Source organism: Nomascus leucogenys, chromosome 10 (assembly GCF_006542625.1).
Source record: "Nomascus leucogenys isolate Asia chromosome 10, Asia_NLE_v1, whole genome shotgun sequence".
Lineage (NCBI taxonomy): Eukaryota > Metazoa > Chordata > Mammalia > Primates > Hylobatidae > Nomascus > Nomascus leucogenys.
In genome coordinates, this window is record NC_044390.1 from 55,499,258 (window position 1) to 55,523,054 (window position 23,797).

A 23,797-nucleotide genomic window follows, 5' to 3' on the forward strand; every position below is an offset into this window, starting at 1 on the left:
AGTGAACCGACATCGTGCCACTGTACCAGCCTGGGTGACAGAGCAAGACTCTCTCAGAAAAAAAAAAAAAAAAAAAAAAAAAAAGAGAGAGAGAGTGAGAGAGAACGCTGCCTTCTTTAAATCCTACGAATATTATTTCAAATATGCAAATATGGCAGCCAATACCAGGCAAAGATAACCGAAACACTGACCCCATGACAAAAATGACAGTCATTGTAATAGATACAGGTACTTTCAATGATCAGACACACTGTAAAACAACCAGGCTTATTGTTTAATAAGTGCAGTCATTTAAGAACAATGAAAACAGTGAAGAACCCTGAGGTGAGAGGAAAAAAAACAACTGGATATATTAGGAGATGAGAATTGAGATCGAGGGGCGGGGATGCAGTGCCGCTCTGGTTTTCCTCAGTGACTCAGAGCCTCAAACCTGCCCCATAGGTGCCTCCTCAACCCTGGTCCCTCTCCTGCTCAAACACCCGCCATGGCTCCCTATCGCCCACAGGATACAGTCCCGACCTGCGCTCTGGGACAACCCGCCCTCAGCACCGAGCCACTGTGCTCACCCAGAGAGGCTGTCAGGGTCTTGGCTCAGAGACACTCCGCCTCCTTCCGCCAGGCCCTGGATCCCTGCAGTTCTCCGACGCCCCCTGCTGGCTGGCTGTGGGACTCAGGCACAGATTGATTCCCGGGAATCTGCAAAGGTGCCTGAGGAGGGCGCGGGTGGCTCTGAGACCTGACAGTGGTGGGTCACTGCAGGTCCGCGCTCAGGGTCTCCACCCGTAGCCAAAGTCCATCCTCCGCGTGCACGATCAGCTCCAACTTCCTGCGGGGCTCCGCGTGGTCCGGCAGGATGCGGAAGGGCAGCAGCGTGAGCGCCAGGACCACCTTCATCTCAGCCATGGCGAACGCCTGGCCGATGCAGTTCCTGGGGGAGGGGGTGGGGACTCTGAATGTGCCCAGGACCCCCATCCCGGCCCCATCGCGCCGGGAACCTGGTCTGGGACTCCCAACCCCACCCAGATCCGATTGAGGGGCAGAGAGAGGGACTCTGTGCCTGGGACCCCCATGTGGGCTTGCATATCCCCCAAGCCTGGCTTAGACTCCAGCCCCCAGACCAGCAGACGTAGGAGTGGGGAAGTCTGAGAACACACACCCCCTTTTCCTGGGATCTTATTCAAACCCTTGACTCCCTGAAACACGCGGCCCCACAAGTCAGACCTCGCCTCCACCTGTGGCACCCTCACCCCATGCCCGCCTCAGAAGCCCCTTAGCCTCACCTGGGCCCTGCCGAGAAGGGAACAAAAGCCAGAAGTGATGTCTTCTGGAGATTTTCTGGGTCGAAGCGAAAGGGGTCATAGACCTGGTGGGTGGGCAAGTTAGGGCTGTTGGGTGGAGGTCTCTCAGGACACCCAGCCACCCTCATATAAGACCCAGCCACCCTCATATAAGATGTGAAGCCGGGCACAGTGACTCACGCCTGTAATCCCAGCACTTTGGGAGGCTGAGGGGTGAAACTCCTGAGGTTGGGAGTTCGAGATCAGCCTCACCAACATGGAGAAACCCCGTCTCTGCTAAAAATACAAAATTATCCGGGCATGGTGGTGGGTGCCTGTAATCCCAGCTACTCAGGAGGCTGAGGCAGAAGAATCGCTTGAACCCGGGAGGCAGAGGTTGCAGTGAGCCGAGATCGCTCCATTGCACTCCAGCCTGGGCAACAAGAGCAAAACTTCATCTCAAAAAACAAAACAAAACAAAAAAGTACAGATGTGGGTGGAGTAGAGAGGGAGTATCTGCTTCCCTGGGACAAGACCCCTCCCCCAACCAGGCCCCGGGGATGAAGAAGGGGGAAGGGGTAGCACCTCAGGGTCCGGCCAGACTGAAGGGTTGTGATGGATCCCAAAGATGCTGACGGTGCAAGTGTTCCCTGTTGGGGAGGAGGTGCAGTCAGGACAAGGACTCCACCACACGATGGGACCTCCGCCCTGCCCAAAGCCCTCCCCGCCTGCCCAACTGTGGGCACCTTTGGGGATGACCCGGCCATCCGGGAGCACCACGTCCTGGGGGCAGCAGCGGTGGATCCTGGAGACTGGGGAATGCAGCCGCAGGCTCTCCTTCAGGCACATGGTCAGGAAGGGCAACTGGGCCAGGTCATCCCTGAGGTAACACCCAACAATTATCCAGGGAGCAAACACAGCCCTCCTGCCACCCAGAGAGACCCTCGCACCAACTTGTAACAGCCCAAAGGATTCACCTTGCCCGCTGCCTAGAAGGAGCTGATTTATCAAGACAGGGGGTCTTTTCAGGAAAGGGCTATTATCAATTTGGTTTCAGACTCAAACCATGAACTGAGTTCCTTCCCAAAGTTAGTTCAGCCTATGCGCAGGAATGAACAAGGACAGCTTAAAGGTTACAAGCAAGATGGAGTCGATTAGGTCTGATCTCTTTCACTGTCATTATGTCCTCAGTTATAATTTTTGCAAAGGCAATTCCAACCTGCTTCTGACCCTAAATCCAATAACAAAATGAATTCCAGAAGAATCAAGGATTTAAGCATGAGAAAACCAAAGTCGCAAAAGTATTAGAAAACTTGATATGGTATTTTTAGAAGCATTTCTAAGCAAAACACAACACATAGAGGGTCTCCTTAAAAGTGTTAACCTATTTGCATTAAAAAATGTTTAAAAATATATAATGAGGCCAGGTGCTGTGGCTTATGCCTGTAATTCTAGCACTTTGGAAGGCTGAGGCGTGTTGATTACTTGAGGTCAAGAGTTCTAGACCACCCTGGCCAGCATAACAAAACTCCATCTCTATTAACAATACAAAAATTAGCCGGGTGTGGTGGCATGCACCTGTAATCCCAGCTACTCAAGAGGCTGAGGCACAAGAATCACTTGAATCTGGGAGGCGGAGGTTGCAGTGAGCGGAGATCATGCCACTGCACTCCAGCCTGGGTGACAGAGCAAGACCCTGTCTCAAATTAATAATAGAATATAATAGAATATACTAACAAAGATGAGGGGAAAATCTCTATAAAGATTATAAAATTGTTTCAATAAAATCCCCTCCACACTCTAGAATGAGGTGACTTAATATTATAAAGGTCTCATTTCTTTCTAAATTAATCAACATATTCAAAGCAATTCAATAAAAAATCTAGCATTTTATTTTGTAGGAACTTAACCAGCTTATTCTAATTGGAAGAATTAAAGTTCATCAAAAGCTAGGTCAATTTAAGAATAAAAGATCCACCAGGCATGGTGGTGCATGCCTGTGGTCCCATCTACTCAGGAGGCTGAGGTGTGAGGATCCCTTGCGCCCAGGAGTTCAAGGCTGCAGTGAGCTATGATCATGCCAATGCACTCCAGCCTGGGCTATAAAGTGAGATCCCATCTCTTAAAAAAAAAGTTAGGATAAAATTAAAATAAAAGATCAAAGAAGATAAATCCAATCTACCAGATATTATGATCTATTACAAAGGTATAGCATAAAAATGAAATAAAATATTTTCTAAAAGATAAAGTGGCCAGGGTGGTGGCTCAAGCTTGTAATCCCAGCACTTTGGGAGGCCGCCACTGGCGAGCCACGAGGTCAGGAGTTAAGATCAGCCTGGCCAACATAGTGAAACCCCGTCTCTACTAAAAATACAAAAACATAGCTGAGTGTGGTGGCAGGTGCCTGTAATCCTAGCTACTCGGGAGGCTGAGGCAGGAGAATCACTTGAATCCGGAAGGCGGAGGTTGCAGCGAGCCGAGATCGCGCCACTGCTCACCAACCCAGCTGAGACTCCATCAAAAAAAAAAAAAAAAAGGTGATAAATGCGCTGGGCAAGGTGGCTCACATCTGTAATCCGAACACAGTGGAAAGCCAAAGCAGGCAGATTGCTTGAGCCCAGGAGTTCACAACGAGCCTGGGCAACGTAGTGAGACCTTGTCTCTACTAAAAATCCAAAAAATTAGCCGGGTGTGGTGGCATGTGCCTTTACTCCTGGCTACTCGGGACGCTGAGGTGGGAAGACCCCTTGATCTTGGGAGGTGGAGGTTGCAGTGAGGCATGATCACACCACTGCACTCCAGCTTGGGAACAGAGCAAAACCAAGAAAGAAAGCAAGAAAGCGAGAGAGAGAGAGAGAGGAAGGAAGGAAGGAAGGAAGGAAGGAAGGAAGGAAGGAAGGAAGGAAGAAGGGAGGGAGGGAGGGAGGAAGGAAGGAAGGAAGGAAGGAAGGGAGAGAGAAAGAGAGAAGGAGGGAGAGAGAGAAAGAGAGAAGGAGGGAGGGAAGAAAGGAGGGAGAGAAGAAAGGACAGAAGGAAGGAAGGAAGAAGGAAGGAAGGAAGGAAGGAAGGAAGGAAGGAAGGAAAGAAAGAGAGAAAGAAAGAGAAAGAAAGGAAAGAAGAAGAAAAGAAAGACAGAGAGAGATGGAGGGAAGGAGGGAAAAGGAAAGAAAGGAAAAGAAAAGAAACAAAAAGACCGTGGTACTGCTACAAGAACAGGAAAAAGGACCAGAGGAAGAGAGAAGAGAGCTTGCAGTCAGGCACAGGAATAGGTGAAAATTTAACAACTTCTGTTAAAGAGGGGCCCACACACCCCTGGGCAATTGATAGATAATTTGGAGGAAGATGTTCAAACAATTGGAAATTTGGGAACAAAAAAGACAGATCCTTGTCCACTTCATATACAGGATGGAATATCTTCCTATATGAGATGAATAAAGCTATAAAGTTAAAAGAAGATAACAGAAGAGACACTTTTGTGACTTAGGGGTGGGAATTCTTAAAACCTCGAAAGGACAAAGTAGAAGATCAAAAAGAAAAAGGATAAATATGCACGAAAATTAAGGATTTATGTGTAACACAGGATACCATGGACCAAACGAACATTCAGGTGACAGATTCAAAGTTTTCTACAATATCTAGAATACAAGAAATTCCTGCAAAATAACAAGAGAAAGAACAGGTGACCCAAGAGAAAAGTAGACAAAGAATATGATCTAAGAAATCACGGGTGTCCTGAGGTCTATAAGAGATTTAACCCATTTATGCCTGAGGTTTCAATTTTTTGAATTTTGAAAATGAGACCTTGGCAATGACCTGGAGCAGTAGAGTATGAATAACTCCCACATGCTTAGCATTCCAATAATGGAACACTAGGCATAAGTGGGACAATAAGAAGAGGTGCTCAGGCCAGGTGCAGTGTCTCACATGTGTAATTCCAGCACTTTGGGAGGCTGAGACAGGCAGATCACCTGAGATCAGGAGTTCGAGACCAGCCTGGCCAACATGGTGAAACCCTGTCTCTACTAAAAACACAAAAAAATTAGCTGGGCATGGTGGTGGGCACCTGTAATCCCAACTACTCGGGAGGCTGAGGCAGGAGAATAGTTTGAACTCAGGAGGCAGAGGTTGCAGTGAGCCAAGACTGCACCATTGCACTTCAGCCTGGGTGACAGAGCGAGGTTCCATCTCAAAAAAAAAAAAAGAAAGAAAAGAAAAAAAGAAAAACTTGTAAAAGCAAAGTAATAAAATAGGATCACCTTTATCAAATATGAAAGTGTTAGGATCACCTTTATCAAATATGAAAGTGTTTTTTAAAGTATAATGATGAAGACATCTTGATGCTTATGTATGACTATATAATTAACTGGGCCAGGCATGGTGGCTCACGCCTGGAACCCCAGCATTTTGGGAAGCTGAGGTGGGCAGATCACTTGAGATCAGGAATTTGAGACCAGCCTGGCCAACATGGTGAAACCTTGTCTCTACTAAAAATACAAAAATTAGCCAGGCGTGGTGATGTGCACCTGTAGTCCCAGTTACTCGGGACTACAGGAGAATCGTTTGAACCCAAGAGGTGGAGGTTACAATGAGCTAAGATCATGCCACTGCACTCCAGCCTGGGTGACAGAGCAAGATTCTGTCTCAAAAAAATAAATAAATAAATAAATAAATAAATAAATAAATAAAATTAAGTGGAACAGAATAGAGCCCAAGAAACAGACCCAAATATATAAATAAATTTCACTTATTGTGAATCTGCTATTATTTAAAATCGTAAGACAAATACAAAATATTCATTAAATTTTGTTGGGGCAACTAACCATTTGGAGGAAAATGAATACATTCCTACAACAATTCTTATACTAACATAGATTTCATAGAGAAAAAAGTAATAAATATTTTTAAACTAAAATAATAAATAAAATATTTTTAAAACAAATAAACCCATTAGAGGAAAACAAACATGAGTTTTACATTTTAATTTTAGAGCATGAAAGAATTTCCCACGCATGATTTAAAAAAACAAAAACATGGCCGGGCGCAGTGGCTCACCCCTGTAATCCCAGCACTTTTGGAGGCCAAGGTAGGTGGATCACCTGAGGCCTGGCCAACATGGTGAAACCCCATCTCTACTAAAAATACAAAAATTAGCTGGGCATAGTGGTGGACACTTGTAATCCCAGCTACTTGAGAGGCTGAGGAGGAGAATCACTTGAACTCGGGAGGCAGAGGTTGCAGTGAGCTGAGATTGTGCCACTGCTATCCAGCCTGGGTGACAGAGCAAGACTCTGTCTCAAAAAATAATAATAAAAATAATAATAAAAAATGGCAGGTGTAAAGGAAAGAATTTGACTGCAAATAAATTAATCAAGCCAAAATAAATGAATGAAAACCGGCAATTAGTTCAAAGACAATCTGAGAAAGAACTTTGCAAAACGGAAAAAAAGAACTAGTTTTCTTAATATGTGAGCAGTGCTTATAAATCAATAAGAAAAAAACTACAAAAACCCAAACTAGAAAGAACAAATTGTGCAAACACTTCACAGAATAAGAAATCCCCATGGCTGGTCAGTGAGTGAAAACAATGCTCAACTTTACCCATGCTTAAAGTGATGTTCATTGAAGTATTATGTTGCATCTATCAGATTGGCAAATGTTTCAAAGTTTCGTAAGATACACTTCAGGGGAGAATGTAAGGAAACTCGCATTCTCAAAATGTGTATGTAGGAGTGGATTTTCCAAGCTATTGAATTGTAAATCTCAAATGGTCTTCAGTTCACCAACTGCACTTCACAGAATTGGTCCTGCAAAGCTGCTCACAGATGTAAGCAATGGTCAATGTACATGAATGCCCACTACATCATGTTAGTTGTAGCAAAAGCCTGGAAAGCACACTAATGTCCATCAATGGAGAAATGTTTTGATGAATTACAGTACATCCATATGAGAGAACACTATGTAGCTATCAAAAAGGAGGAAACCAAGAGAACTAGTTCTACCACACACTGGAGAGTTAATCAGTGCAGAGATGCTAACAGGCAATTCGGCAGTATCTATTAGAACTGAATGGGTTTGGCCAGGCACTGTGGCTCACACCTGTAATCCCAGCACTTTGGTAGGCTGAGGTGGGCAAGTACCCTGAGGTCTGGAGTTCAAGAACAGCCTGACCAACATGATGAAACCCTGTCTCTATTAAAAATACAAAAATTAGCTGGGCATAGTGGCAGACGCCTGCAATCCCAGCTCCTCGGGAAACTGAGGCAGGAGAATCGCTTGAATTCGGGAGGCAGAGGTTGCGGTAAGTGGAGATTATACCACTGCACTCCAGCCTGGATGACAGAGTGAGACTCTGTCTCAAAAAAAAAAAAAAAAAAAAGAAGAAGAAAGAAAGAAAAAAGAAAAAATAATTGAATGAGTTTAATTGCAATAGGTAGTAAACGCAAAAATCCTGCAACATTTCCCTTGCTCCAGGCTGAGTACCAGGCCCTGTTTCTGAGCTCTGCACCAATTCCCACTAGACAGTAATAGCACAATTACCAATAAGACCTTCTCCCTTTCCCACCTGAAGAGCTAAACCAATGAGAGGGACTCAGGAACAGGACATGAGGACCTGCACACTCACCATCCAATCTCTTTAGGATCACGGTTCTTCAGGAACTCTTACACCTCCTGTCGGCAGTGCTCCTGATATTCTGGGTACCTCGCGTGGTTGTACGGGACCCAGGAGAGACCACTGGCAGTGGTGTCATGGCCTGAGGGGCAGCCAGGTAAGCTTGGGTCTCTGGGATGCTTCAGCACCAAAGGGTGGACAGCACCCATGTATTGAGGCCCTCAGAAGGAAGTGGGGAAGGAAAATGGGATGGGGTGATCCAGGGTCCACTCACCACATCCCTGGAATGGAGACACTCGTACCCCTAGTGACATCACACCCTGGGACCCTCACCTGCAAACATGAAGGTGTCAGTCTCCACTCTCATGTCCTCATCTAACAACTCCTTTCCATTTTCATCCTGGAGACAAGACCTCTAAATTACACCAGCCATGAAGGCACCTGAGTCTAACCTAAAACAGTTCATGAAGGTCCATATTCCAGGCAAGATTCCTCCCTTATCATCACTAGACCTGCCTAGCAGGACTCTTTCCTAGTATCTTGCCTCCTGTTTGCTCCTTCTAGTAACTCTTCTACAGAGTCACCTCTGAAATATATCTTACTTGTCCCTCCTTTCCTCAAGCACCTTCCATGGCTCCCCAATGCCCTCTGGATCAAGTCCAAGTTCATGGATCTGAGATTTCACATCAAGATCTATTCTACTTCTGAAATTCAAATCCCAGAGAAGCCCACCTTGGCCAGCAAGAGCACATCAATGAGGTTCAAAGTCTTGGACTTGGCCTTGGCCTGCAGGAAGTCATCAACACCCTGGCTAGTGAGGGTGCGACGCCGCTCCTGGATGACAGCATCTGTGAAGTTGTGCACTATGTCAGAGGCCCTGTGGAAGCATCGCCCATTGGGAGGGAGGAAGTACAAGAAGTCCACACGCAGGAAGATGTGCTGCTGCCGTTTGAGAATGAGGGCACTGAGCTCCAAGATGGCATCAGTATATTCTCTGGGCTTCCTGCAGGGCCAGGCCAGGGAGAGGAAGCAGCTTCTAAACATACATGAAAGCCTGGGAGCACCTTCTAGCCAGAATCCCAGGACCACGTTCCATGCAGAAAAGGGTGCCCTGCAAGCACACTTCACTCTCTGCCTCCCACTGTCCGTGAGCTGCCTCCTGCCCCAGGTCCCCAGGGCACAGCTTGGCCATCATGGGCATCTTACACAACATCTGCTCCTGCCTATTTCTCCTTGGTTTCTCTCAAATCTGCCCCTTTTTCTCCACCAAGCTCAGGCCTCTTCCTCTCCATGGTCTCCTTGCTTCCTGTGTCTACGTAACAGTCAATCTTCCACAGAGTCAAACGTCCAAGCTCAGCACTGACCATGACCCTCATCTTCTCAAACACCTCCCATGACTCCCTGGGAGACTTGGATGAAGTTCATACCCCTTTGCATGGCTTTTCAATGTCATTAAGTTGTATGAGTCTAACCTAAAACAGTTCAGCTACTGCTGACCCCTCCAATCTCATTTCCAAGGTGTCCCCTTGATGGCTATTGCATGTGCTCTGCTCGTCCTAGCCTCCTTGCCATTACCCAAACAGTTCTACCTACCTGGAGAACTGATCTTTCTCTCTCCCCTTCCCTGTACTTCCATGCTCAATTCTGACTCATTTTCTCCAAGAAGACACTTCAGATGCCCTTATCAGTCCTCTCTCTCTAACCTACTCCTGTGGGTTCATGGCCAAGATCCCAGGTCCTGGGGAAGAACTCACTCCTGACAATTGCTGTCAAAGCTGAAGATGCATTTCTGCAGACTGTCCAAGGTCATGAGGCTGATGTGCTCAAACATTTCCAGACGGGCACTGCCCTCCAAGGCCAAGCGTTGCCATTTGGCCTGGCCAGAGAAAGGGACAGAGCAGGAACTCAAGGGCTCCCTTGAGTCCCTTCCCATCCCCAACCTCCAGGATGGACTCCCCCAGAACCAACTCCTGGTCCTCTTCCCCAGGTACCCATCCCCAAGGAGGACCAAGCTTGTGAGGGACAGAAGCTGTTACTATTAGGACATGAAGGCCCAAGGCTGGGGGTCAGGTGACTGGGTTCAAGTTCCAGCTCTCCTCCTGTGCCCTATGTACCCTTGGTCAACCCACTGCCCTCTTTAGGGCCCCCCTGTCAAATCTTCAGTAATAGTTAAGATGATCTGCTTTGGGTCAGGCACAGTGGCTCACACGTGTAATCCCAACACTTTGGAAGGTGAGATGGGCAGATCATGAGTTCAGGAAATTGAGACCATCTGGGCCAACATGGTGAAATCCCGTCTCTAACAAAAAATATAAAAAATGGCTGGATGTGATGGCAGGCGCCTGTAATCCCAGCTACTCAGGAGGCTGAGGCAGGAAAATCGCTTGAACCCAGGAAGTGGAGGTTGCAGTGAGCTGAGATCACACCACTGCACTCCAGCCTGGTGACAGAGTGAGATTCCATCTCAAAAAAAAAAAAAAAAAAAAAAAAAAAAAAAACTAAGATGATCTGCTTTGGTGCCAGATAACCAGGTTAGAACCCCTTCTCCACCACTTTTAGCTCACTTCCTAACTGTATAAACTTAGGCAAGCTCCCTAATCTCTCTGACACACAATTTCTTCATCCATAATGTGGCAGTTATGATCATCTCTACCTCATGGGATTGTGAATATTAAATTAGACAACATAGATCATGGAATTGGCATATAGTTTCTGGTATACACTAAGTGCTCAATAAATGTTAGCTATCATTATCATCCTCATCATTAGCACAGAGGCAAGTGATTGCAGAAATGTCCCCAACTTTTTGCCCCTCACCCTTGGCGATGAGACTTGGCGCCTCCTTCCATTTGCAGGCAGAGCCTGAGTCTCCATCTCCTGAATTTGAGCTGGTCTTGAAACTGGCTTTCACCAGGAGAATGTGGTAAAAATGCTAGTGTGCTAGTTCTGAACTAAGCATCAGGAGGTACTAAAATGTTTCCGCTCACTCTCTTGAAACTCAGGCTCCATGGTGGTAGTGAACCCAGGCTAGCCTCCTGGAAAATAAGGCACAAATGGAAGTGTCTGGTTGGCCCATCAAGGCCAGTGAGTTTTAATATGGTTTGCCATGCAGAAAAAGCTATATGCAATTTTTTTTTTTTTTTTGGAAATGTAGTCTCACTCTGTCGCCCAGGCAGGAGTGCAGTGGCACAATCTCAGTTCACTGCAACTTTGCCTCCTGGATTCAAGCAATTCTCCTGCCTCAGCTTCCCAAGAAGCTGGGATTACAGGCATGTGCCACCATACCAGCTAATGTTTTTTTGTATTGTTAGTAGGGATGGGGTTTCACCACGTTAGCTGGGCTGGCCTCAATCTCCTGGCCTCAAGTGATCCACCCACCTTGGCCTCAAAAGTGCTGGGATTACAGGAGTGAGCCACCGCGCCCTGCCATTATCCAAATTTCATCATAACTGTCTTTAGTTTGCAAGGTTTCTGTGAGGGAGACTAGTAATTAATGCCTTCTGAACACCTACTATGTGCCAAGAACATGACTTCAGTACGTGATCTTGACCACTCTTTAAGTAAAATTTTTTTTTTTTTTTTTGAGACGGAGTCTCGCTCTGTTGCCCAGGCTGGAGTGCAGTGGGGCAATCTCGGCTCACTGCAAGCTCCGCCTCCCGGGTTCACGCCATTCTCCTGCCTCAGCCTCTCCAAGTAGCTGGGACTACAGGCGCCCGCCACCACGCCCGGCTAATTTTTTGTATTTTTAGTAGAGACGGGGTTTCACCATGGTCTCGATCTCCTGACCTCGTGATCCGCCCGCCTCGGCCTCCCAAAGTGCTGGGATTACAAGCGTGAGCCACCGCGCCCGGTCAAGTAAAAATTATTATCCACATTTTACAGATGAAGAAACCAAGGCCTAGGGAGGAAAAGCTATGGCACCAAAGCCACCCAGCAGAGCCAGCATTTCAGACCAGATCTGTCTGAGGTCACTTCTCCTTTCCCAAGGGCCCAGCTGGGATCTGAGTTTGTGGCACTCACGTGCATGATGTTCGTGCTCTTATTGAAAATCTTCACATAGGGCTTCAGGATTTTGAAGTGGAAAGCAGGTGTGAGCAGGTGACGGTGCCGTCTCCACTTGTCACCAGCACTAATCATGAGCCCATCCCCTAGTAGAGGCAGCCAAGGGCCATGGGCAATGACAGCACCTTCCCCTGGCCCCAGAAGGTTTTCACCATCCCCATTCATCTAGTTACTCACCCAGCCAGGGCTTCAGGAAGCCATAGAAACTCATATCCTTGGGTGCAACAGCAGCTGACATGAATAAGGACCATCAGGGGTTATGGAGAGGGGCAGGGGAGGGACTTTGAGTGTAGGGGGAGGCTCCCAGCCAGGGATTTGCACTTCCACCCTCCAGGCTCCGCATAGCAGGAAGAGGGTCGAGGGCAAAGGAAGGAGGGAGGCCAGGGGAGGAGACTGGGGACCAGACCAGGCGCAGCGGTGCAGTAGAACAATGACACAGCCCCACATGGCACAGCACACCCCAGCACGCCTTCACACAGCTCCTACATGGTCCAACATGTTTTGCAACGACTGAGCATAGCTCAACACTCTACAAAATGCCTTTACAAGGACCTAGGACACCCTGGCCGGGCAGGGTGGATCACGCCTGTAATTCTAGCACTTTGGGAGGCTGAGGCAGGCGGATTGCCTGAGCTCAGGGGTTCAAAACCAGCCTGGGCAACACGGTAAAACCCCGTCTCTACTAAAAAATACAAAAACATTAGCTGGGTGTGGCAGCGGGCGCCTGTAGTCCCAGCTACTCGGGAGGCTGAGGCAGGAGAATTGCTTGAACCAGGGAGGTGGAGGTTGCAGTGAGCCAAGATCGTTCTACTGCACCCCAGCCAGGATGACAGAGTGAGACGCTGTCTCCAAAAAAAAAAAAAAAAAAGGACCTAGGACACCCTGTCTACCCAGTACTCTCTGACATCTTCTGACATGGACCTGAGATATGTGGCATAGCCTGAGATGCGTTAACATGTTCTGACATGGACACAATATACATGACAGGTCCTGATGTGGCATGCTCAGACATGGACCTGAGAGAGTCTAAAATGACTTCCACATGCCCTATAGATGGGCCCCAGATAGGATTTAAATCTGGTCCTATTAGCATCCCACATGTAACCTAGGCTTGATTTAGGCTTCCTCGGTATTCTGCCACACTCCACAATAAGCAGTAATGAGTGAGACCCTGTCTCAAAAAAATTACAAAAAGAACTAAGAGGGAGGCCTTGATATGCTGTGTGACCTTGAGAAGTCATTGCGCCTCTCTGTGCCTCAGTTTTCTTACTCAGGAAATGCCTATCTCACAGGGATGCTGGTGAATGGATGTCTGGTGAATGGTGGTATCTGCCTGTCCAGCATCCATCCTCCTCATGCCTTCCCCACTCTCAATCCAAGTAGTTAAGAGGGTTCTCATCTCCTTCTCCAGAGCTGAACATATGACCTGAAACCTGTGCAATCAAGCTGCAGTGACTGGATAAGAAATTGGTCCTGTGACCCAGGCCAGGCAAATTTAGGGGAATCCTGGATATTTTCCTGAAACTACAGGGAATTTTCCATGGGGGCTGAGCTTCTGGGACTTATCTTTAGCAGCATGAGAGTGAAACCATCACAGAGGGATATGAAGCTAAGAGATGAAGACTGGCATTATGATGGCCTGGATCCAGCCATGCCTGAAGGCCACCCTTCCTGGACTTCACTTTTACTTCCTGACTTTTACTTTACAGTCAATACATTCTGTTTCTTTGCTTAGACCACACAGGGTTGAGTTTTCTTCACTCACAACTAAAAGAGGCCTCAGCAGCCAGAGAGCACCAGGGACCTGCCCAGAGTCACCCAGCAGGTTAGTGGCAAAGCCATGGTCTCTGTTGGATATGCCCATTTTTCTGTTCAGCATGGCCTGTCTAAGGGTTGGGAGGGCAGGGAGAAGAGGCAGGGAAGAGGCTGCAGCATAGCCTCCTGAGAAAGATACCTGAAGCCTGGAGCACAGGGGCAGCGAACGTAGGGTGGACGAGATGCAGGACAGGGTAGAAAGGCCCAAGCCACCAGAATTGGACATCACGGAAGTAGTGGCCCAGATACTCCATCAGCCGCAAGTCCTCCTCATTGCCCTGCATCTGGGGATAGACAAGGCTGACACCAGGTTGGCAGGGGGCCTCAGATGCTACCACTGCCCATTGTACCCCCCTATCCACCACACACCCCCAAACTTCCCAGCCCTTTCACCTGAAATATTGGTCTCTGCCTGTCTCTTTCTGTGTCTGTGTCTATGTGCTTCTCTATTCCCTCACTCTCTTCCTCTCTCTGTGTCTTTCTCTAGATAGATATGTAGATGATGGATGGATGGGTGGATAGATAGATAGATAGATAGATAGATAGATAGATAGATAGACAGATAGATAGATAATAAAATAGGTGGTTGGATGGACCCACAGATAGGATGGGTGGATGCATGGATGGATCGGTAGGTAGGTGGAGAGGGAGGGAGGGAGATAGATAGATAGATGATAGATAGATAGATTGATTGATTAAATGGACAGATGGACACACAGATAGTATGGATGGATGGATCGCTGGATGGATGGATGGATGGATGGATGGATGGATGGATGGATGGATGGATAAATGGGTAGGTAGGTTGGTCAGTCGGTAGATATACAAGCAGATAGATAGAAGATAGATAGATAGGCCAGGTGCGGTGGTTCATGCCTGTATTCCCAGCACTTTGGGAGGCCTAGGTGGGTGGATCACGAGGTCATGAGTTCAAGACCAGCCTGACCAATATAGTGAAACCCTGTCTCTACTAAAAATACAAAAATTAGCCAGGCCTGGTGGCACGTGCTTGTAGTCCCAGCTACTCATGAGGCTGAGGCAGGAGAATCGCTTGAACCTGGGATGTGGAGGTTGCAGTGAGCCAAGATCACACCACTGCACTCCAGCTTGGGCGACAGAGCGAGACTCCATCTTGAAAAAAAAGTAGATAGATAGATGATAGATAGATAGATAGATAGATAGATAGATAGATAGATGATAGATAGATGATAGATAGATAGATAGATAGATAGATAGATGATAGATGATAGATAGATAGATAGATAGATAGATAGATGATAGATAGATAGATAGATAGATAGATAGATAGATAGATAGATAGATAGATGATAGATAGATAGATAGATAGATAGATAGATAGATGATAGATAGATAGATAGATAGATAGATAGATGATAGATAGATAGATAGATAGATAGATAGATAGATAGATAGATAGATAGATAGATGATAGATAGATGATAGATGATAGATAGATAGATAGATAGATGATAGATAGATAATAGGATATATGGATGGATGCACAGATAGGAGGGATGGATGGATGGATAGGTAGGTAGGTAGGTAGTAGGTAAGTATATAAGTAGGTAGGTAGGTAGATAACAGGATAGATGGATGGATTGATGTATGGATGCACAGATAAGATGGATGGACAGATGATAGATAGATAGATAGATAGATAGATAGATAGATAGATAGATAGATAGATGATAGATAGATAGAATAGATAGAAGGATGAATGGATGCACAGACAGGATGGATGGATGGATAGGTAGGTAGGTAGGTAGGTAGGTAGGTAAGTAGACAATACGATAGACAGATATATGAGAGAAAGAGAAAGGTAGGTGACAGATCGATAGATGATAAATAGGATAGATGGATAGAGAGATAAGAGAGACAGGTATAGATGAGAGAGATGTATGAGTGATGGCTACATAGATGAAAGATATGATCAATGATAGATTTAGATATGTGTGTCTATGTGTTTCTTTTACTTTCTGTTTTTGTGTCGCTTTCTCTGTGTCTTTCTCTCCCTCTCCCCTCTCTCCCTCACTCTGTCTCTCACTGTCTCTGTCTGTCTCTGTGTGTGCATCTTTTTCTCTATCACTGTTTCTCCCAAGTCCAACTCTCCATCCCTCTCCCTGTCTCTCCCCACCAACTCTTGACCATTCACCCCACTTGCTGTTTATCCCAAATTCATAACGAATCTCAGTCCATTGAACTTTCTCTCCTGCCCCCCAGTCCCAGCACAGCCTCCTGCCCCTAGCTCTAGACAGGTACCCCCAGCTTTGCAGCAAGCTAGCAGAGGGAAGATGTAGACACAGCCCCTTCTCCCAAGCCTGGCTGCACCACCCCAGACCAGGCTCCATGTCCCACCCCAAGGATAACCCTGAATTTGAGTTCATGGGAGAATGCTCTGTCTCATACTCCCATCACTCCCACAACTGTGCGCAGGCTGGAGCCAGCTGGGAAAGACTGAAGGAGATGCCCAGAAGAAATCCAGAAGGAAGTGGAAGAAAATGGGTAGAAGCCAGTCAGAGAACAAGAGCAGAGGTAGCAGGACAGTGGGAGAGGAAGGACTGGAGAATCAAAAGGCCCTGTCTTCGTGTGGGCTCTCTAGAAGCAAAACCTGAATTGCAGATACTTCTGCAAGGGGTGCTATAGAAAGGAGCTTGATAAAAAAGGGAGAGAAACCAGGTGGGGCAAGAGAAGGAGCCAGTCAGCTGATATTGCCCCTCTCCTGTTCACACACCCTCCGTGGCTCCCCATTGTCCTCAGAATTAATCTCCTCCCCTCCCTCTTGCCTCTGCCTCTCATCCTGATTGTTCTGGTGGCACCAAGCTCTTTCTTGCTGCTCAAAAGCCAGGTGCTTGCTCTCTCACCTCCAAGTATTCGAGTGGGCCCAACCTCCACACGAAATTATCTTTCTCTTTCTCTTCTTTGCTTAAAAAAATTCCTACTCATCGTTCCAGACCCACTTCCACAAACCCCTCCTCCAGGAAGCCTGCCTGCCTGCCCCAATGGCAGAAACCCTGATTCCCCTCAGGGGTCCCACAGTCCATCTCTCCTTCAAGCCAGCCCTGACCACATAGGATGTGGAGTGTCTCAGTCTAGTTCTGTGGCCCCAAGATTGGGGGTTCCTCCAAGGTAGAACCTCAACCAAGTCTTTCCAAGGATTCCCTAGGATGGAGATTGGCAAATAAATGAAAGAAATAAAAGATGACCAAGGACGTCCAGAGCCACGAGGACCTTGGGTCCTACAGGATCAACACATAAGCTGGGCAGGAAGGGGCTCGCGGGCTTTGGACACTGCCATGGCACCCACTTCCAGGTGTTCCGAGTGAGCACCTGTGGTGCTGATGACAGATCAAATGATGTTGGGTGGCACAAACCAATAAAGAGGAAAATGAGACCTAGCCACTTTTTTTTTTTTTTTTTTTTGAGATGGAATTTCACTCTTGTTGCCTTGGCTGGAGTGCAATGGGGCCATCTCGGCTCACTGCAACCTCCGCCTCCCAAGAAGTGGCTCAGTCTGTCAGAAAATTCTGTCCAGGTCTCATCTTTTTTTTTTTATTCCGAGACAGAGTTTTCCTCTTGTCACTCAGGCTACAGTGCAATGGATAGATCTCAGCTCACTGCAACTTTTGGCCTCCCAGGTTCAAGAGATACTGCTGCCTCAGCCTCCAGAGTAGCTGAGATTATAGGCGCCCACCAGCACACCCGACTAATCTTTGTACTTTTAGTAGAGATGGGGTTTCACCATATTGGCCAGGCTGGTCTCAAACTCCTGACCTCAGAAAGGATTCCCTATTTAATAAATGGTGCTGTGAAAACTGGCTAGCCATATGTAGAAAGCTGAAACTGGATCCCTTCCTTACACCTTATACAAAAATTAATTCAAGATGGATTAAAGACTTAAATGTTAGACCTAAAACCATTAAAATCCTACAAGAAAACCTAGGCAATAGCATTCAGGACATAGGCGTGGGCAAGGACTTCATGTCTAAAACACCAAAAGCAATGGCAACAAAAGCCAAAATTGACAAATGGGATCTCATTAAACTAAAGAGCTTCTGCACAGCAAGAGAAACTACCATCAGAGTGAACAGGCAACCTACAGAATGGGAGAAAATTTTTGCAACCTACTCATCTGACAAAGGGCTAATATCCAGAATCTACAATGAACTCAAACAAATTTACAAGAAAAAAACAAACAACCCCATCGAAAAGTGGGCAAAGGACATGAACAGACACTTCTCAAAAGAAGACATTTATGCAGCCAAAAAACACGTGACGAAATGCTCATCATCACTGGCCATCAGAGAAATGCAAATCAAAACCACAGTGAGATATCATCTCACACCAGTTAGAATGGCCATCATTAAAAAATCAGGAAACAACAGGTGCTGGAGAGGATGTGGAGAAATAGGAACACTTTTACACTGTTGGTGGGACTGTAAACTAGTTCAACCATTGTGGAAGTCAGTGTGGCGATTCCTCAGGGATCTAGAACTAGAAATACCATTTGACCCAGCCATCCCATTACTGGGTATATACCCAAAGGACTATAAATCATGCTGCTATAAAGACACATGCACACATATGTTTATTGCGGCACTATTCACAATAGCAAAGAGTTGGAACCAACCCAAATGTCCAACAACGATAGACTGGATTAAGAAAATGTGGCTGGGCGCGGTGGCTCACGCTTGTAATCCCAGCACTTTGGGAGGCCGAGGCGGGCAGATCACGAGGTCAGGAGATCGAGACCACGGTGAAACCCTGTCTCTACTAAAAAAAAATACAAAAAATTAGCCAGGCGTGGTGGCGGGCGCCTGTAGTCCCAGCTACTTGGAGAGGCTGAGGCAGGAGAATGGTGTGAACCCGGGAGGCGGAGCTTGCAGTGAGCCGAGATCGCGCCACTGCACTCCAGCCTGGGCGACAGAGCGAGACTCCGTCTCAAAAAAAAAAAAAAAAAAAAAAAAAAAAGAAAATGTGGCACATATACACCATGGAATACTATGCAGCCATAAAAAATGATGAGTTCATGTCCTTTGTAGGGACATGGATGAAACTGGAAAACATCATTCTCAGTAAACTATCACAAGGACAAAAAACCAAACACTGCATGTTCTCACTCATAGGTGGGAATTGAACAATGAGAACTCATGGACACAGGAAGGGAAACATCACACTCCGGGGACTGTTGTGGGGTTGGGGGAGGGGGGAGGGACAGCATTAGGAGATATACCTAATGCTAAATGACGAGTTAATGGGTGCAGGAAATCAACATGGCACATGGATACATATGTAACAAACCTGCACATTGTGCACATGTACCCTAAAACCTAAAGTATAATAATAAAAAAAAAATTAGCTGGGTGTGGTGGTGCGCACCTGTAATCCCAGCTACTCCAGAGGCTGAGGCAGGAGAATCGCTTAAACCCAGGAGGCAGAGGTTGCAGTGAGCCGAGATCATGACACTGCACTCCAGCCTTGGTGACAGAGCAAGACTCTGTCTCCAAAATATATATATATATATACATACAAAAATTACAGGCATGGTGGTACATGCCTGTAGTCCCAGCTACTAGGGAGGCTGAGGCAGGAGGATCATTTGAACCCAGGAGGTGGAGGTTGCAGTGAGCCGAGATCATGCCACTGCACTCCAGCCTGGACGGCACAATGAAACCCTGTCTCAAAAAAATAAAAATAAAAATAAAAAGTAACATCTGAAATTGTCTTTATTGATTATGAGATTGCATTGATTTTCTTAAATTTGTCAATAATCTCTGTCTCTATTTATTCAAACTGTGTAGACAAAACTTTTACCTGTTAGCCAATTGATAGTATCTCTAATGGATTTGTAGTGTAATTTGTGTGATTTTGTCTGCAATTTTTATAAATGATTTCCTCTTTTAGACGAAAGAAAGAAGAAAGAAAGAAAGAAAGAAAGAAAGAAAGAAAGAAAGAAAGAAGGGAGAGAGAGAAAGAGAAAGAAGAAAGAAAGAAAGAATAAAGAAAGAAAGAAAAGAAAGATAAAGGAAGAAAGAAAGAGAAAGAAAGGAAGGAAGGAAGGAAGGGAGAGAGAGAAAGAAAGAAAGAGAGAAAGAGCGAAAGAAAGAAAGAAAAAAAAGAAAGAAAGAAAGAAAGAAAGAAAGAAAGAGAAAAAGAAAAGGAAGGAAGGAAGGAAGGAAAGAAAAAGTCTGTCCAGGGCTGAGGAGAGAGTGGAGGAAAGGATTGGGTGCAGCAACAGGGAGACCAGGGAGGAGCCCATGGGAGGCGTCCAGGAGAGAGGTGGCAAGGGATGGAGCCAGGGGAGGTAGGAGGACTCAGAGAAGGAATTGACGGAGGAGAGATTGTACCAGGCAGCACCAGCAGACGTGCTGAGGGACAGGATGTGCAGATGAGAGAAAGAGAACATCAGGAGACCCCAAAGCGTGGGGTCTGGGAAACTGAAGGACTACACCAAAATGGGGGACAGTGTAGGGAGGGGGACCATGAGTTCAGATTCAAACCAGTTGGAATGGAAGTGTTTCTGAGACCACCCCCTCCCCAAGAGGAGAGAAGCAATGACCTCCAGCTCAGGAGAGGTAAACTTAGAGCTCACTTCTGGAAGGAACTGATGGTTAATTTAGAAGCTGGAGCCCTGGGTAAGGAGGTGACCTCAGGAGAGAGGCAAGAGGGAGGAATGACTAGGACCATGGGGGATCTCCCCATAGTGAGGAGCCAGCAGCAGAGACACGGGGGCACACGAAGGTCAGAGGAGACCAGGGAATGGCAACGTCCTGGAACCAAGAAAAAAGGAGGTACTGGGAAGGACTGAGTAGTCGCAAATTCAGAGAGCTGCTGGGAGGTGGATGAGTTGGGGCTGGGGGGTGTCCGTGGGATTTGGGGGCTTGGGGTCAAGGTCACCTCAAGAGAGCAGGATGGGGTGGAGAGCAGGTGAGGGGCGATCAGAGAAACAAAAGGAGTGAGTAGAGGCAACTCTTTGTCTTTGAGTGGACAGCAGAGCAAGCAGGCTGAAGGTCTGGGTGCAGAATGAGGTGCACAGGAGGTGGGTGGGAGGGAATTTACATATCACCCATCTGACCTGCTTTGTGACCTTCTCTAATATTGTTGTAGAGAAGAAATAAGAGAACATGGGTCATGCCTGTAATCCCAGCACTTTAGGAGGCTGAGGCAGGTGGATTGCTTGAGCCCAGGAGTTCAAGACCACCCTGGGCAACATAGTGAGACCCTGTCTCTATAAAAAATGAAAAATAAAGACAGAACATGGGCGACTGAGCTCATCTAAGGCAAAGGTCTTCCAAATGGCCAGGAAAGAAAGTCCCGTTGGCAAGAAACCAGCCCATGTGCAAATAATAGGAACTATGCCAAGGAAGGACTAGAAGAAGCTGCTAGACTGGGGTGTAGAGAGAACTGGAAGTCCCAACAGGGTGTAAGATGAGAAGAAGTGGGCCAGGTGCAGTGGCTCATGCCAGCACTTTGGGAGGTCAAGGTGGGCAGACCACTTGAGGTCAAGAGTTTGAGACCAGCCTGGACAACATGGTGAAACCTCATCTCTACTAAAAATACAAAAATTAGCTGGGCGTGATGGTGGGCACCTATAATCCCAGCTACTTGGGAGGCTGAGGCAGGAGAATCACGTGAACCTGGGAGGCGGAGATTGCAGTGAGCTGAGATCACACCACTGCACTCCAGCCTGGGTGGTAGAGCGAGACTACATCTCAAAAAAAAAAAAAAGAGAGATAGTGAACAGAAAAAGCTGGAAGGAGAGAGGGGATTGTGGTCAGAGAAGGCAACACTTGAATCAATGGCATTGGAGGTGGCGCCCTTACAGGTAATGACCAACCCAAGGTATGATTCTGGCAGTAGGGGGCCAACACAGCATGGAGAAAAGTCCTCTAGGGAGGAGGCTAGGATGAGGGAGATGAGGAATCTCCTCCCAGGGAATTTGGCTGTTAGGGCAGAGGCCAGAATGATCCCTTCTGAAAGGAAAAGTAGTCAACTGTTATCCAAACTGAGCAATGGAGCCCATTGACATATCTTAGGGGTGGAGGGAAATATAAGAAAAAAAAGTGCCTGAGTAAAGAGACGGAGGGAGAAACCAGCCACATCTTTCCTCTGGCCCAGCTGTGCCCTGTGGGTGCGGTAGGGAGAAATAGCAAATCTTATGGGGAGGCAGCAGCCCAGAGAGGAGTAGACACCAGCCTGAGGCCCACAGAGATGGGCCAGACAGAGAGTGGACTCTGGACTCTCCCCCTGAGGAGACCTCAAGTCCAGTGATAAGGATTGTGGACTGAGCTAAGTGCAGTGGCTCATGCCTGTAATCCCAACACTTTGGGAGGCCGAGATGGGAGGATTGCTTGAGGCCAGGAGTTTGAGACCACTCTGGGCAACATAGTGAGACCTTGTCTCTACAAAAAATAAAAAAAACTAGCAGGTCTGGTGGTGCACGCCTGTAGTCCCAGCTACTGGAGAGGCTGAGATGGAAGGATTGGTTGAGCCCAGGAGATCAAGGCTGCAGTGAGCTATGATCGCACCACTGCACTCCAGCCTGGGTGACAGAGCGAGACTCTGTCTCAAAAAAAAAAAAAAGAAAAAAAACACACACATGGGCAGCTGGGGAGTACCAGCTCTGTGCAGTCCACCCTCGGAGCCCCCAGTAGAACAAGGATACAACGATGCATTAATGTGGGGAAGACAAGCAGGAACTTGAGCCAAAGCAGGCTTAGGGTGGGGAAGAGAGAGAAAGAAAAAGGCCTGGGGCCATGGAGTGGACAGAGAGGAGGAATGAATCTGGTTGGGGCAGTGAGGGAATAGGGGCTCCCCTCGGCCTCTTTCACTCCTCTGATGTCCCAGACCCCAACCCACCCTCAATATCCAGCTCCCTGAGCCCCATTCCCCCACTTCTAGAAGTCCATCCACCCTAAGACCCCAGACCCATCCTGCTGCCACACTCACCATGCTCAGGTGACCCCAAAACCAGTTCCGTTTTGGGGGCTGCTGGAAACACTGGAGGCGGCGGCAGTTGTCATAGAAGGCAGAGGTCCAGGCCAGGGCACGGCCCAGGAGCCAGGAGGCCCCGACCAGCAGCAGGAGCAGCCATGGGGATGCTGCCACCAGCCCGAGGCCCAGCCAGGACAGGCTCAGCTGCAGCATCCTGCAGGGCACACGGGGTGGAGGATGAGGTCCTGAGGCCCAGAAAAGAGCCCGGGGAGCTTCGGGGACATTGGACAGGGGCAGGGATGGGAGATGCTGGAGGCAGGCAGAGCTCAGAGATGAGAAAACAAGGGCTGAAAGCAGAGAGGGAGACCCAGGTACAGCCAGGAGAAGAGGCGGAGAGAGAAGAGAGTAAAGAAGAGAGAGGGGAGAGAGAAAAAGAGAGAGGAAGGCTGAGTAGAGTCCTGAAAGGCCCAGCCTGGATCACTGCAGGTTGTCAGGGGCTTGGTTTCAGTTACCAGGAACCCATCAGCCCCACCAGGACCAGCTCCCTGGAGCCACCACAGCCTTGGGCAGTGCCCCTCCCTCTCCCAGATCAGGACCCTCCAGCCTGGCACCTTCTGTCAGGAGGAGCTTGTCCCACACAACTTCCTCTTCCCTCCTCCTGGGGCTTCTTTGTCCCTGGCCCCTCACCTAGGCAAGGCTGGGCTGGGCTGGGCTGGGCAGTCAGGGGCAGCCAATCCCCATAGGCCATAGGCCTGGCTGCCTCCTCCCTGTCTGGGCATCTGGCCAAAACCTGCAGGCAGTACCAGCTGGGTGCAGAGAGGAACCAAGTCAGTGTCACAGTTCAGAGTGGAAACTGGATCTTCAGACTTCAGTATCTCCTGCTTGAACCTGGGGCCAAGGTGACTCTGGGACCCCAAGTTTACAGCTGCCCCTGCCCTTCCAAGGCCACATAAATCATGAGGTTGGGAATTCAGGTGACAGGCAAGGAGGACCAGGCAGGGCAAGCCTTGCACCCAAACATCTCCCACACGTGGGCTGGGAGGGCGCCATGCACCATTTCTCGGTGCAGAATTAGGAGACT

General features: G+C 47.7%; 1 protein-coding gene across 1 annotated transcript; it reads right to left on the bottom strand.

Moving 5' to 3' along the window:
• Nucleotides 1–750: 750 nt before the first annotated feature.
• On the bottom strand, nt 751–22,929 carry LOC100592938 (cytochrome P450 4F3-like). The gene is given in 12 exon segments (XM_030820562.1): nt 751–928; nt 1,281–1,363; nt 1,863–1,927; nt 2,024–2,157; nt 7,900–8,029; nt 8,221–8,287; nt 8,620–8,890; nt 9,642–9,763; nt 11,908–12,035; nt 12,127–12,180; nt 13,904–14,048; nt 22,732–22,929. Coding segments are annotated over 12 exon segments (1,575 nt in total).
• Nucleotides 22,930–23,797: the final 868 nt, after the last annotated feature.